Genomic DNA, 16,306 nt, shown 5'->3' on the forward strand with positions numbered 1-16,306 from the left:
AGACACAGAAGTCCTTTCTAGAGCAGGTCTGCCGTCAGTTTACACCCTGCTGATGAAAGCTCAGACACGCTGGGCAGGCCATGTTGCAAGGATGCCAGATCATCGCATCCCTAAACAGCTCTTCTATGGTGAGCTGTTTCAAGGGAAGCGATCGCACGGGGGACAAAAGAAGCGATACAAAGATACGCTTAAAGCCTCTCTCAAGTCCCTGGATATTGACACCACCTCCTGGGAGACCCTGGCACAAGACCGATCAACATGGCACACGCTGATCTACCAAGGCTGTCAAACATCTGAAGCCAGAAGGACAACCATAGCACAAGAGAAGCGAGCACTCCGTAAAGCCAGAGTTGCAAAAGCTGCAACAGTGGTGCCCACACATGTCTGCCCGACCTGTGGTAGAACATTCTGTGCCCGTATCGGCCTTATCAGCCATTTGCGGACACACCATGAACAGTCCATAACCTGTTAGATGTCAAGGTCCTCTTCGAATACGATGGACGAACAACAACAACAACCCCAAATTAAAATATTTTTATGTGGGGTTGTCCTTTTTAAAAAATAAAAGCAAAAAATCTAAGGCAAATTTTGAATAAAACAAACATTGTTTTCATTTATTTTTTTCCCTCTATGAATAGTTACTTTCTAACTAGCTCTCATATTACACTTTTTAAACTCCTTTCAGTATGACCAATTGCAGAGAATTCAAAATGCTGCTCAGATTTACAGGATATAACCCCATCCAGAATGCATCTCACTAAACATTTGGAGTTTGGGTGAGCCTTGTAGGCATAGCAGTGTGTTGGGGATAATATGTAGGTGTGCTGCATCCCTGGAAGCACCAGGAGTCTGCTGAAGAGATAATGCTAACTTCTCTCATACTGTCAAGCATCCGTCAGAGGCAACCACAACTGCCACCAACCCCAACTCTCTTTGTGGCACTGCAGTTCTGTCTGCTTCCTGTTCCTTCCCACTACCTTTGTGTCCCTGTGTCAGAGGCATGCAGAAGCAGAGTCTTGTCACTGAAATTCTTTAAGATTAGAAACCACATAGCTGAGCAGAAGTACACAAGATCTAGATTGCCATGGTCACCATAATGTTCTAAATGACAGATCAACTAAGACTGCCCAGCATCATAGAAAAGATGGTGTTAACAATCAGTTATAGAAACAAAAAAACAAGCTGAGAACCCCAGCAACTCCCAACTCACACATTATGTTAAAAAGGCAAGGAATAGAACACCTGCATCAATTCACATTGGGCAGTAAGGTGCAAGCAAATGAGGATGTCCAGAAGGAAATAATGTCAGGAATTAACTAGCTGGCAGGCGTGCCCACCAGCTTAATCGAAATATGGTCATTGAAAAATTACAATTTAAAGACCAAACCGTGAGTTTTTAACTCAAATGTTATTTCCAGCTTAACATTTGCATGTGAAAGCTGGAAATCCACCAAAGGTCTGAACAGACATTTAAATGCTTTGAAAGAAAATGTCTCAGGAAAATATCAGGTATTAAGTAGAATTAATTTATGATAAAAGCCAAGATTCTTCAGAGAGTTCAGCAACCCCTTACGTCCAGAGGTATCCCCAAAAGAAGAAGGAAATATCAGAGATGTAATAAAGATGAAGTCAGAGTGTTTGCCATGGGGTAAAGCAAGCCACAGTGGGCAGCTGGAGGAGCATGTAAAAAGGGGCTGGCCAAATGAATCTTAGAGATTTTTAGAGACAGAAAATGCATAGTACTTAAGTCAGAAGGCACATGAACATAATAAACAGGGAGAGCAGAATCTTGTTTGTGCCAAGTGAGATCAGCTGTCATGGGAAGGACTTAGATTCAGATTAGAAACAGAAACAAAAAAAGGCTTCAGGTTTAGCTGTACTTGTGACAACTTTTTTTACCAAGAGCAGAAAATAATTCTAGGGTAGTGTGCTCTTGTGGCAATGGCTGGTTCCCTTTTATAGACAGCATAGGCTATTGTCTGGGGCAGAAAAATGTTTAGAAACTTCAGCATGACAGTGATTGCAGGCTTATGAGGGGATGCATGTTATCTAGCAGCAAATACCATTTGCCATAGCCAGCCTTGTTTGTGACAGTTTGAGACTGTAACCTCATGATCCACCATTATTTTCAAAGAGAAGAGACGGTCTTGAGTACTTTAAAAGTGCCCTCAAAAACAGTGGGCAGAACTCTGCTTTTATGTTCCCAATCAGTTATTGAATCACAGAATCAGAGGAGGTAAAAGGCCTCTTAGTAAAGCGTGCCTCTTTCTGCCTGTGCAGGATTGTTCTAGAGAGACTAGATGACCTACTACACTGAATTTAGTAGCTTATCTACCAAATAGGTTTGGTTCATCAGCTTCTTCCAATGGTAAAATTGAGATAAATCAATTCACCTTACTTGGGGAGGAACACTGATAGTCTATAAGGCAATACTCTCAAGTCATCCACAAAGAAGGTCAGTTGTAGTACAGGCTGTTTACTTCTTTAGGCAAACCCCTAACAACCAAACACTTTCACAATGTTGGGCACTTGGAATTTGAAAATCCCAGTCAGCAATATATTGCAGGGATATACAAACTTCTGCAAAATTATGATGTAGACAATTATACTTTATCTGAATTTGGCCCATAAAGGAAAATTCTGTCTGTAAATGAGAGGTGAGGATAAAGTGTAGGAAATGCAACTTTTTGTTGCTTGGCAAGCTCAAACAAACTTATTTGCTTCACTAGAGAAAACAGGAATGCTAACAGAAAGGATGCATTTTTGCAATACATTTTCACTTTAAAATGGTTTATATATATATGTGTTTGAACATTGGTTTCAAATCTCACCCTCCCATCAAATTTTTCATGAGGCATCAAGATTGTGAAATTTGTAATGCACTATAGAGAACAGTTCTACTTGGTCGGGGGCTGAGCTGGACAACAAGAATGGAAGCAGTAATAACAACAAACACTAATAAGGAATCTTTAGAACTTACATAGTCTTGTTCATTGAAATATGGTATAAAATGTTAAGGGAGAGAGTAAGTGAGTGTTGGAACAATTTACTGAAGGAGTCTACGTCCCTGATCATTAAAAGTTTTCCTACAAGATGTGATCAAGGATAGTGACTCTCAGCTTTTTCAGATTACTCTACCCCCCTTTCTGGAGTCTAATTTGTTTTATGTACACTCAAGTTTAATATCTTTTACTAACTACTTGCTTATAAAATCAGACATAAAACTACAAAAGTGTCACAGTGTAATATTTTTGAAAACTTGCCTACTTCCTCATTTTAAACACATAATTATAAAATAAAGCAATTAGAATATAAATATCATATTTACATTTCAATGCCTAGTACATAGGGTAATTTAAACCAGTCATTGTATTAAATTTTAGTTTGCACTGAATTCGCTAGTCCTTTTTCCGTAGCCTGTTGTAAAAGCAGGCAAATGCATTGCTGAGTTGATGTATCCCTGGAAGACCTGTGCATATCCCCAGGTTACATGCACCACTGGTTGAGAACCACTGCTCTAGGAATTATTGAGAGGCAGTTCTAAATGTTCTTGACCAGATGTTCTAGACTCAGATCACAATGACCCCTTCCAGGCTTGGAACTGAGCGAATGCCTCCTCCCCACTCTTTGGGGGCAGGTAAAGAGATCTGCCCAAAGTTGGGAGGTGGGAGATGTGGCAGAGAGGTTAAGTGGAGTTGGTGAGTCATAGTCTACTATCTGCTGCCTCATCTCTCCTGACTGATAGCTCGTGCCCAGCCTCGCAGCAGCTCCCAAATGAGGAATGCTGCCCTGGGGATGCTGGACCAATTTTATAGTGGGGATGCTGAGAACCATTGATCCAAACTGTAAACCTTGCATACAATGGAAAGCCCTTCAAAGCAGGGGGGCATGTCTCCCGCATCCCCCGCGTCCTTAGTTCCAGCACCCATAATGCTGCCCTCCCCCGCAGGGCAATCCAGAGGGCTGCGGGAAAAGCGGAGCTGACTGAGGAGCCCACTGGGTGAGGGCAGTTGCACAGGCAGCGGAGTCAGTGCCTGCAGCAGGTGGCGCCTGTGAGCCACGCTTGGACTGCGGCTGCTGCGCCTGGCAGCTCCCTCCCTCCCGGTGGGCTCGCACATGGCACGCGCCTCTGTGAAAAGCCGCGCGCCGCTCCTGGCCAGCTCACTGGTGCCGGGAGAGTCGCCGCGGGCAGGAGCGGCCGGGGAGCCTCCGGCGGCCGCCGCAGGCGCGCCCACGCTCCGCCGCCTCCCCGCCCAAGTCCCATGCCGCCTCCGTGCCGCCCGGCGGGGACGCGCCGAGGAGACATGCCCAGGAGCAGCGCGGCGGCACTGCCCTCTGCCTGCCCCCTTCAGCCTTCTTGCAGCGCGGGCAGAGGGGGCGCGCAGCCAGGCGCGGGAAGCTTTTAAGGGGCGCTCGCCGGTTCCCGGCCTCTCCCCCGGGATCCTGCTCTCCAGCCTCCTGCGCGCCCCGTCCCCTCCACTATGGCTCGGGACTTTGCGCCCCAGCTGTGGCGCGCGGCCGGAGGAGGGCTCAGTGCCTAATTAGGGAGCATGGCTTCGGGGGCTGGGCACAGCCTCAGGAGCGGCGGGGAGGAGGAGCAGCGGCAGCTGCAGCTGACTCGCTGAGGGGGCGAGCCCCAGGCTGGCGGCGGGGTACCCCCTCCCCCTAGACTCCAGCCCAACTCCCCAGCTCCGTCAGCACCCGCGCTCCGGGGCCGGCCACCGCCCGCCTGGCAACCGCGCGGCGGCAGCGGCACCTGGCAGGGAGAGAGCAGCCCTGGGCTGGAGGCGCTGCTGTCCGGACTGAACTGGCTCCCACTCCCTGACTCCCGCGGCAGCCGAGCCGTGGCTTGCGGGGTAGCGGGCTGAGCCCGGGCCGGCTGGCGGACGGACCCCCGGAGCAGCCCCCGCTGTTGAAGGACCGGCCCCTGCAGTCCGTGGCGCTCGCTGCAGCGGCTTGGCTGGCTTGCGGCGCAGGGAGGTCGGACGGGGCTGCCACCATGTCGAAGGCGGCGGCGGCGGACGGCGGCGGGGCGGCTCCAGCTGAGGACCTGTCCAAGGTGTCGGACGAGGAGCTGCTGAAGTGGAGCAAGGAGGAGCTGATCCGCAGCCTGCGCAGGGCCGAGGCGGAAAAGATGAGCGCGATGCTGGACCACAGCAACCTCATCCGGGAGGTGAACCGCCGGCTGCAGCTCCACCTCGGCGAGATCCGCGGCCTCAAGGTGAGGGGCCGGGCAGCCCCGGCCGGGCTCAGGCCGCTTGGGACTGGGCGGGGCGCACCGGGAGCGGTCGGGTTGCGGGGCGGTTCTGCGCTTGGGATGCGCCGATTTGAGCAAGAGGCTGGTGGTGGCTTTTTGCGGGATCGGGGCAGGAGAAGAGAAGCACAGATTCCCCGCGAGGTTAGGGGGTACCTATGAATGCTCCTCTCTCCCGCAGGGACTAGCATAGGGGCCTTCCGTGGGTTTCGGGATCTGTCCGTTCAAACAGATTTCAGGGGACCTAGCTCCATGCGGATCGGTCAGAGACAAATCCCCTTCCTCCGAACATGATTTTACTTAGTCATTATTTAGGTTAAGTCTCATCGGGTGTGAATAGGAGTTTGTCTTACTGGGGAAAAATGGCTGGATTCAGCCCACAATAGGAGTTCATTCTTTTAAAAAAAATCACTCTACTTTTATCTCCTCCCTGGAGTATTCAGGAAAGAGAAGTGGGAAACTATATTCAGGGTGTAGCATGAATATATAGTGCAGAATACATCAGAAACTTTGTGGTGATGGGTACATTTGATTCCATGAATTTTTGCCCTCAAAACTTTGTAGATTTCAGTAGGTTCAGATGTTCTCATTTGAAGTGTGCTTGAAAGGATAAAACTTACAATTCTGGGTAGATTCAAAGAATTTTGTTTTTAAGAGCCTCTGCCTGTTGTGTCACACTCTGTTGCTCATTTAAGATTATTTCTTAATTTATCAGCAAAGCATTTCACCAGGCTTCTGGGAAGCCTTGATCATTTTCAGTATGCACTGCATAGTATGTGTGCCTTTTAGTCCTGGGACAGATTTTTGGAAACCTCCCTGATTTTGGTTGCGCCAGTATTATGCTTTGATTTCTTTAGTGAGAACCTGTCTTCTGATTAAAGACAAATAGTTTTCTGGTTTCCTCCTTTAATAATTTTAACAGAATCTATGAATTAGGCATATTTTTGAAGAGTTTCCCCTTTTTGACATGTTGTTTCAGTTTCAAGGCCTGATCCAGCCATTCTCATGGAGTATTTACACTGACTTCAGATCAGCCTTCAGTTATTTATTCCCACCAGTTATAACATTTTCTGGGTGAGAAGCATCATTCATGGATGCTTACCCTGCCTTGAGATCTGGGGTTGAGTCATAGCTACAGCTATGATATAGGATGCCAACATTGTTATATGAAACAAAAAGTTATCTCAGTTGTAGTATATATAGTTTACATAAGCTCACAAACACTTTCCATTTTATTGCTCTGAGGTACGAAATTTCCCAGGGAGTTCATAACTGAGTTGAAACTGAGATTGGGGTTAACGGGAAGAGACACACACAGAGAGGTATGGATTTGTAAAATACTATCTGTGGAAGTTCTTGTCTGATAGAGTATCACAGATGCATACAGTTAGCCCATTTTATCTACTTTGGTTAAGAAAACCTTTTCTAATGTGCCAGAGATTGGTGATTGATAATGGTGTAGAATGAAACTGAAAATCACAGATGGATGACTTCATTTCCTCTCCTCCCCCTAAAGGTCCTGTTCTGTAAAACATAGACCTGTTTGCATGTTGGCAGTAAATGAATCAGTGTGCACTTCAGAAGGTGTCAGATCCCAAGTGATGATACAATTATCTTAGTAAAGCTACGAATCTAAATTGTAACAACAATGCAAGGAAATGCACAATTAAGGCTGTCACTCTTTCTGTTTGCTGCCCCTTGGTATTGCAGGGGAGTAGTTAGAATGTATGTTTTTATATAGTAGGTAAGTTTAATTAAGAAAACATGTTGGAATGTGTTAGGAAATGAGTAGTAAGTTACTATCTTGAATTTGAACTGCATAATTAATACCTTTATTTTCCCATGTTTTATATATATTTGAACTGGAACTCGCAATGCATTTTCTTCTAATAATTCATAGGCCTGCTTTGAAACATTTTAAGTATAAATTGTAAATGATATTCATTAAAGAAGCTCCATTCTCTCTTTTAAAACCTCAGGCTCAGCTCCAGAAGGCTACATGGTTGTGATTTCTATAAGATATTAAGGGAGTTAGGTGCCTGCCCCTCACACTGAATTTCATTGGGATTTAGGCATCTAGCTTCTATGGGTTTCTTTGAAAAATGGAGCCTATATTAACTTTGTTGACTCAACATCCATTTTTGCTACTAGGAAAAAATGAAAAGGCAAAAACATCATATATGTAATTCATCTGTGTGTTATTGGATATTTTCTCCTTCATAAGAAAGAGAGTAAAAGAAATATAGAAAATATATTTAAACTGTGAGCATTTACAAAATAAACATGTGTCACAAATACACAGAATAACACAAAAGCTGGAAAAGAATATCCACAGCTGAGAATGATGAATATGATCACAGTCTTCATTATTAAAACTAGGAACAATAAAAAAGAACGGTAAAAAAGTTTTCTTTTGCATCATATTCTGCTACAGCAATATCCTTAATGTTTTTACTTCAGAGCAAGAACGTGCAGTAGTTAGAAAAGGGCATGGATTATGTTCTTCTTAGTCTTATTTGAAGTGAGAATCTATGAATTAGAGATGTAAAAAGTTGGTTAAAAAGGTATCTGTGTAACTGCTGAAAATCTTAGCAGTTAATGGTTACACGTGTTGTGGGTTTTGCAGTATACAGCTTAAAGAAGCTTTATACTGCAGAACCCACAGTGAAGCCTCCCTGGGAGCTAGTCTACTACTCTCTGCAGCAGGAAGAGCAACCTTCCCAGGAGCAGGGCCAGCCAGTATCATTCCTGGGAAGGCTTTGCTGCAGGCTCTGCAGCCGGCAGTCCCTGCTGGCCTCACTCCTGGGCTATGTCTAGACTGCAGGCTTCTTTCGAAAGAGGCTCTTTCGAAAGCATCTTTCGAAAGAGCCTCTTTCGAAAGATCGCGTCTAGACTGCAGGCGGATCTTTCGAAAGAGAAATCCGCTTTTTCGAAAGAGAGCACCCAGCGAGTCTGGATGCTCTCTTTCGAAGACGGCCTCTTTACATTGAAGAACGCCTTCTTTCGAAAGAGGAACTTTCGAAAGAAGGCGTTCTTCCTCGTAAATTGAGGTTTACCGCCATCGAAAGAAAAGCCGCGTTCTTTCGAAATAATTTCGAAAGAACGCGGCTTGAGTCTGGACGCAGGGGAAGTTTTTTCGGGAAAAGGCTACTTTTCCCGAAAAAACCCCTGAGTCTGGACACGGCCCTGGAGAGCCAGCATGTAATCTGTGGTGGTTGGGCTGAATCCACCATGGCCAGAGGTTACTCTGGCCACCTGCCCTGTCCAGCTCCTACAGTTAAATGTAACTGGTAAGCATTACCTGTTAATCTTTCACATCCTTACTTTAAGTAGTTATCATTATTAATAGTTTTTTTATAAGAAAGTATATAATTTTAGAATGGCTGAACCAGTTTGGACTAAATCAAACCTGAGCAGAGTCTGTTATGCAAAACTGGAACCAAACCGAGAGAAGCCATAAACTCTTTTGGGCTCTGAAGTTTGATCTTTCTTTCTTTCTTTCTTTCTTTCTTTCTTTCTTTCTTTCTTTCTTTCTTTCTTTCTTTCTTTCTTTCTTTCTTTCTTTCTTTCTTTCTTTCTTTCTTTCTTTCTTTCTTTCTTTCTTTCTTTCTTTCTTTCTTTCTTTCTTTCTTTCTTTCTTTCTTGAAAGTATTATCATACATATTAGGGATTTTAAGATTAGGTTAATTTACTAATTGAGTGGTCAATATAATTTTTATCTACTACTTGATTAGTTGATAGGGGAAGGCAGCTGACTCAGTCCCGGCTCACACCGGGACCAAACCCTGCTGTGGCTCTTCAATTCAAAAGGCAGTAGGAACCAGGCAGCCTGCCTCCCGCTCCTTCTCCCCCACCCCCCCGCTCCTACTGTGTTTTAAATTGCATAGCTGCAGTGGGGTTTGGTCCCAGCCTGCTCAGCTGGTAGCAGCCCCTGTCCATGGGTATGTGTGTGTGTGTGTGTCTCAGTGTGGATTTGGACCTCCTCCCCTCCTGTAGACGGGGGCAGGCTTTTGAACTGGCTCCCACCAGCACTGACTTCTGCTCCCTTTCTTCTCCCCCCACTTGCTGCCTCTGATACTGAGGTAGCAAGGGAGGGTGGAATGTGAGTAGCTGCTTACATCCCTACTACATATATCTAATTATTAGTCCTCTGTACATTCTGCGTTTATTCAGCAATACACACAAGAGTACATTTTGTAATAGCGGAAATCTTTTGAGAGAATCTCTCTCTCTCTTTCTCTGTTTTATAGCGGTGGTGGGCAACCTCAGTACAAGGTGTGTTTACTATTGCCAAAGATTCTGCTGGTTTCTGTCCTACTAGTATTACTATAGTGACATTCATTCAAAGCAAGGGCATATGAAGTGCATGCTGCACACAACAATGACTATGAGAACCATACACTCCCTCTGTATTCAAAGCATTGCTATGTTTCACTTAGCACATCCTGCAAATTCTAGGTATGTGAGCACAGTTAGCAAAACTACTCTATCCCAGGAGACCGTCTTGGTTACAACAATCTTGCTGCCTGCTGAGATGGGCCCACTCATGTGGCCCATTCACTAGTCTCGGTTTTACAGAAATATTATGCAGCCATAGTAGACTAATCATACATGCAAAATTGTTTGGTATGTGCTGAATAGAGCAAGGGGAAGTTTGATGACATGTCTACAATAGCTTTGTTAATTGGTTTATATAATGTTACATTAAAAGGAATGTTAATTTTTTAGCCATTTCTCTCTTCAATTTTTTTCTTTCTTTTAAAGGATATCAATCAGAAGTTGCAAGAAGATAACCAAGAACTGAGAGACCTTTGCTGTTTTCTGGATGATGATAGGCAGAAAGGCAAGAAGGTATCACGAGAGTGGCAGAGATTGGGCAGGTACAGTGCTGGAGTTATGCACAAAGAGGTTGCCTTATATTTACAGAAACTGAAAGAATTGGAAGTGAGACAAGAAGAAGTGGTTAAGGAAAATATGGAACTGAAAGAACTGTGTGTTTTGCTGGATGAAGAGAAAAGTGGTGGAGCAGGCAGCAGGAGTTCTATTGACAGCCAAATCAGCCTCTGCCAACTAAATGCAACAAGTGCTTACATACGAGATGTCGGTGATGGGAGTAGCACCTCTAGCACTGGAAGTACAGATAGTCCAGACCATCATAAACACCATCCAAATACTAGTCCTGAACATCTCCAAAAAAGTAGGGGTGAGGGAAGCCCTGAGCATCAAAAACATAGGAGTGTTAGCCCAGAGCATCTCCAAAAACCTAAGAGTTCTGGAAGTCCCGATCACCAGAAGCATATGAAAGGACCAAGTCCAGAACATCATAAAAATGTTGGCAAAGGTAGTCCTGAAAAGCAAAAGCACACCAGTAGTAGTCCAGAAACTCTTCCAAAGCACATTTTAAGTAGTAGCCCTGAACATTTTCAAAAACATAGGCCTAGTAGTAGTCCAGAGCATCAAAAGCACAGCAGTGGCAGCCCAGAGCATCTTCAAAAACACACATTGAGTGGAAGCACAGAACATCTCCAGAAAGTGAGAGGGACAAGCCCTGAGCATCTCAAACAACATTATGGGGGAAGTCCAGAGCATCTCAAACATATCAGTGGAGGCAGCAGAGAAGGTACCCTGAGGAGACAAGTAGCAGATGATATGTCACCTCATCACAGAAGTGTATACAATGGAATGAATGGTGGGTCAATATACTTACTGAATTCACATTTACAAAGACTATTGAAGTACGTATCAGATTATACCAGCCACTTTTGAAAAGAATAACTACATGCAGGGGCAGATGACCGTTTTGCGGGGCTCAGGGCAGCATAATCTTGCGGGGCCCCCCTTTGCCATGGCGCATGCGCGGTGACGCAACGTGCATGCGCGGTGGCACCACGGCTCATGCCCGGGGCTTTTTGAAGCGCGGGGCCCGGGGCGGCCACCCCTCTCGCTCTGCCGTATATCCGCCCCTGACTACATGTAATGATAAAGCCATTAAGAGCTAAATATTGTTGCATTATAAAATGAAGCAGGTATAATGTAGCCATCCAGACATCCATTGGCAGTTAGACTTTAAAAAATAGGTAAGGGATAATGAAACTATATCACTTAAGTTTGTAAATGTCATGTCTGGGCATGTCTACACTAGGAAATTATTTTGAAACTAGCTAATTAGCCCATCATAAAACAGGATTTTCAGGTCTCTCCTCCACGTTGGTCTTCTGTCTTGAGCCCTCACTCCCTCACTTGAGTCTCTCACTCCCTCACTCTCTCTCTCTTTCTCTCTTCCTCCTACTGCCTCCCCCTCCCCTCTCAACTCTCCTCCACATTCTGCCTCTTTCTCTGTGTCTCTGTTTCTCTTCTTCCCCTCTTGCCTCTAACTCTCTTTCCGCTCTCCTTTGTCTCTGTCGGGGATGCACGCTCATCCAGGCCCCGCCCCCTGGGTGTGTACGTCACCGCCCCGCCCCCTCCCCCTCCCGCCATGGCACTCGGCTGACTTCTGCGCCACTCAGCCGGGCCGCTGGGGGAGCAAGCAGTGAAAGCACGGGAGCGCGGGGCCCAAACGGCCGCTTGCGCTGTTTGCTCCCCTGTGGCGGCCTAGCTGAGCGGCGCAGAAGTCAGCCGAGCGCCATGGCGGGAGGCAACAGTGCCTCCTAGAGGAAACTCATAATGCTACAGTGTTACAGAGTCACAGACATTAGGCTACTATATATATGATAACTAAATTCGAATAATAACTCCTGAAATAACAAAATTGAAATACCCACTACAGGGGAGCCTCGAAATTAGTCCAAGGCAAGCTCTGTTAGCTTCAGGAAATACTGAGGAGTAATTACATTGAATTACTCTGGGGAAGTAGTTATTTCAAAATAGCAGCAGTGTATGGTCCACAGTAATGCTATTGTGAAATAACTATTTTAAAATAAGCATTATTCCCTGAGGAAAGCAGGAATATAGATTTTGAAATAAGCAGCACTTTATTTTGAAATGATGGACTTGGCAGTGTGGACGCTCCGCTTATTATTTGGAAATAAGGGCTATTATAAAATAACTACAAAATAACTCTGTAGTGTAGACCACGTCTCTGAGAGATTAAAAATTCTAGGTTCTGATCCTGCTATGCAAATTATATAGATAGTCTCTTAGTGGAATGACACTGAAGTCAGATATTAGGTAATAACCACTTCCAGTTATGTCTGATGCTGACTGGATGTGAACCACCTACTTAGAGTTGAAAGCTTCCAAACCTCTGCCAGTATCCTGAGACATCCAGGCTCCTAGTTAAAAAATTTTAAAACTTGCTGAAAGTTCCTTTTTCTCTGGAGATATTGGATTGCCTCCTCTCCCCCCCAAAACCCCTACTTCTTCATGAGCCTTATAAACAGATAAACAGGCAGCCTCAGGATGAACCTGACATCTTCTAGAAAGCTATCACTTGGCCGAAGGCCCCTATAGTTTCCCAAATGCTATAATTAGTATATATTTATTAATGAATTGAAAATGAAATTATAAAGATTAGTGAGAATTTTGAGTATTCTTTTCTGCTTTTTAGCATTCCAATTCAGGAAGGTAGCAATGGGAGTACTTACATGTTTGAAGATAAGCACATGTTTAAGAATTTTCTTGAATTGAGGGTCTAGTATTTTGGCAGGAGAGAAATATTATGGAAGAATCCTATAGAAATTAACATACTACAATATCTTTTAAATTCAACCTGTAGAACTCAATAAAATAGTCTATCTCTGCTTTGGAATATTTATAGAATGGATGGAAAACTCACCTATAAATTCAAATTTTTACAGCAGTTTCTATAAAATCTACTTTTTATAATTTCTTCTATATTTTATGGGATAGTTCCATATAGGAAGGCCTGAGTCTTAGCTATGGAGGTATAAAACTCATTCCTCACTTCTTTTTACTCTGATTTGGAGCAGGCCATCCTATAAATCTCAAGACAGTGGGAATTTTGTCTGAGTAAGGGGCTGGGGATTGGGTTTATAGGGGCCCAGCTCTGCTAGGGCCAGAAGCGTGCATCTGTATGGAGCTCATTTGCTACAATAGAACTTTGCACTGGCTGTGTGGATCTGCTTTTAGGATCAAGGCCATAATGAATTATATGCCTGGGTTGTACTCCTCTTCAGCTTGCCACATGGCTCCCTCAGCTTGGACCATTTTAAATAATACATGACCTATAGGAAGGCTTTGTTTGTGAGATGACCTACTCCTCAGGCATGAGGATTGGTTTATTCCTAGTGGAGTATAGATTCACCACATCACCAAATCCTGAGCGATAGTTAAATATGGAGATTTCTTTAATTTTTAAAACAATTAATTAAAGCAAATATTTGAAAAATGAGAATATAGATTTAAAGATATATACTTTTTAAAAACTCCTTATGCTTTTTAAAAGTACATTTCTTTTTTCATTCAGTTTATTGATTTTGAAATGAATGCAAAACATTGGACATCCTAATATCTTAATGCTAATAGCTTCTTTGAAATAAGGTGCGTGTAGATGATCCACTGCTGCTATTTTGAAATAGTCCCTTATGAGGGCCATTCTAAATTATTCCTCCCCAGTGCCTCCTGGGGTTCTAAATTGAGATAGCACATCCACATTAGGGAAGCCTGCCTTGGACCAATTTTGAGGCTTCTCTGCAGTGTAGACATGCTATTTCAAAATAAGATATTTCCAGAATAATTTATTTTGAAATAGCTGTGCAGTGTAGATGTAGCCAAACTGTTTTGTGAATTACTTTAAAAAGTAGAAAAATGACATCGGATAATAAAGAACAACATTTTCAGAAGTGGCCTGTAAGTCTGCTTTTTCACAATTCTATGCATACTGGGACATGTGCAAAAAGCCTACACATTTTAATGCAGATTAGGAAATTGTGTGTTAGATTACCCAGAATTTGAGTGCAACTCAGTAAAGATAATACAGTTTACAAGCACAAATGTGAAGGGCCTTTAGGAAAAATAAACCCAAAACATACTGGTATGGAATAAAAATAATGCTATAATCATTGCATTTTATGAAAAAAAAATCCAACTTGTTATAGGCACTGTGGGATCCTGTGTGGGTTAGTCAACTAGTACAAGACAGCATGTGTTTGATCAAATATCAATGTATAGTGTTCACTTTATAGTGTACTTGCAATCTCATTGAAATATTATTTGTGACAGCATATGAAGAATAGTAAGGTTTAAAATTGTTTCAATTTATAGTATGTGTTAAATGTGTAATAAGTGAAGTGAAAGTAATTTAAAAATCTTACTGGTACGCTGGAGCTGGGTCCTTGAAAGAGGCAGGGCCCCAGGTGGAGGGGGCAGGGATGGGGGTTAGCTTTCTTCAGCCAGCTTTTCAGGACTTTCATGGCAATTTAAAGCTGTGTATGGGCCCGTACCGGTGGCCACTTTTTACCAGTAAACCGTACCGAGCTGTACTGGACCAATTTCATCTCTTGTAATCAGAATTTTAACTTATTCATCAGACGCCTGATCCAAATCTGTTTGAAATAAAGGAAACGTACCCATTGACTGCAGTGGGCTTTGGATCAGGCTGTAGGGGTAAAATTCTGCCTGATGCCAAACCATCCTGTGGGGGCCATGAGCCCTTAGGGCATGGCTACACTAGAAAATTATTTTGAAATACTGTAACTAAATTTGAAATAACTCCTGAAATAAGTATTTGAAATAAGCTTATTCCCCAAGGAAAGCAGGAGTACAGATTTCAAAATAATCAGCCCGTTATTTAAAAATAATGTAGAGTGGTAGTGTGGACACTCTGCTTGTTATTTCAGAATATGGGGGCTTATTTCAAAATAATTATCTAGTATAGACCAGGGCTTAGTTCTTACTGACTTCAGTGAGAGGTGAACATAGTGCTTTGCAAGATTGAGTCCTATGTAGGGCTGGAAATTGTGTGTGTGATTAAAATGTGGAATGTATATTACTGTAATGAGATGCATTTTGCGGAATTTTTCTGCAGTGGGGATATGAACATCATTATTTCTGTAAAGACACAAAAGAGAAAAATCCTAACCTACACACAAATGTTGATTCTTTATTACAGATGCATTGCTTGCTTTGGATGTTGTTGATCTTTCATATTTATGCTATAAATTTTGTCTAAGATTTCTAACTTGGCAGTTTCAAATAGCATGTGACTGAAGCAACATAGCAGATTATGGTCTTGTCACTCTTATGTGACAGTTACCAGCTTGAACACATAATGAGTTGGTTTTTCATGGATACAGATTCATTTCCAATTTATAAATTGTGAAAAAATATAAAATGCTTAGAATTTGAGGTGCTCCTTTTTTGATGAATATTCTTTGATTAACATTATTTTGAAAACTTCTGTTATGCAGACTTGAAATTGACAAATTGCTCTTGGTATTTGGAAAGCACTGTTGTAAACAGTCAAGACATTTCTATAAAATGAAAGCTCCTATATGTATTTTTCATTCTGTCCAAAATTCCACAATTACAATGGCAAAATTTTGCCCTACTATATGTGTTATAAATACATACAAAAATAAGTCTAAAATAGCATAATAATTTGATTGAAACTGGCAAACATGGTGGAGTTAAGGCTTTTTGAATAGGCTATACTAAGGATATCTGAATTGTATGGTCTTTAAGTAAATATGCTTCATTATGTAGAATGGTATGTGTAGTCATACTTAAGGTCTAGTTTTCTCTCGGATGCATTCTTAGGGCTCCCAAATGAAGTTAATAAGAACTAATTGCATCTGAGAGCAGTATTAGTAGGCCCAATTGGGTAAGTAAAGGATGCTGGGTGTCAGCTTTCAGTTTAAATTTCTGCTCCCCCCACCTGTAAATGCCAAAATTATGATTGCATTACATGGTTTTCATGCTTGGTCTTGCCGTGAGGGCAGGATACTGGACTCGATGACCACTCAAGGTCCCTTCCAGTTTTAGTATAATATGATTTTTTTATTCCTTTTTAAATTCTAATGATCATACTGTGAAAGTTTTAAAAAGTAGAACATGGGAAAATGTTCTGTGCAGTTCACCAAAATGGGTTCCCTC

At 43.0% G+C, this 16,306-nt stretch overlaps 1 protein-coding gene across 6 annotated transcripts in view; it reads left to right on the forward strand.

The window, feature by feature from the left end:
* The first annotated feature begins 3,995 nt into the window (after nucleotides 1-3,995).
* CCDC85A (coiled-coil domain containing 85A) overlaps nucleotides 3,996-16,306 on the forward strand; it is a 160,401-nt gene continuing 148,090 nt past the window's right edge. For 2 of the 6 annotated variants that reach the window (XM_025184184.2, XM_025184187.2), the window contains exons 1-2: nucleotides 4,000-5,221; nucleotides 10,019-10,943. In XM_025184184.2, coding sequence (XP_025039969.1) covers nucleotides 5,000-5,221; nucleotides 10,019-10,943 — 1,147 coding nt within the window. In that variant the 5' untranslated portion in view covers nucleotides 4,000-4,999. Of the gene's footprint in view, nucleotides 5,222-10,018; nucleotides 10,944-16,306 lie in introns of all 6 variants that reach the window. The other 4 variants (XM_006122144.4, XM_006122145.4, XM_006122146.4 and 1 more) reach the window with 4 other exon arrangements.

This window comes from Pelodiscus sinensis, chromosome 3, assembly GCF_049634645.1.
Source record: "Pelodiscus sinensis isolate JC-2024 chromosome 3, ASM4963464v1, whole genome shotgun sequence".
NCBI classification, from domain to species: Eukaryota; Metazoa; Chordata; order Testudines; family Trionychidae; genus Pelodiscus; species Pelodiscus sinensis.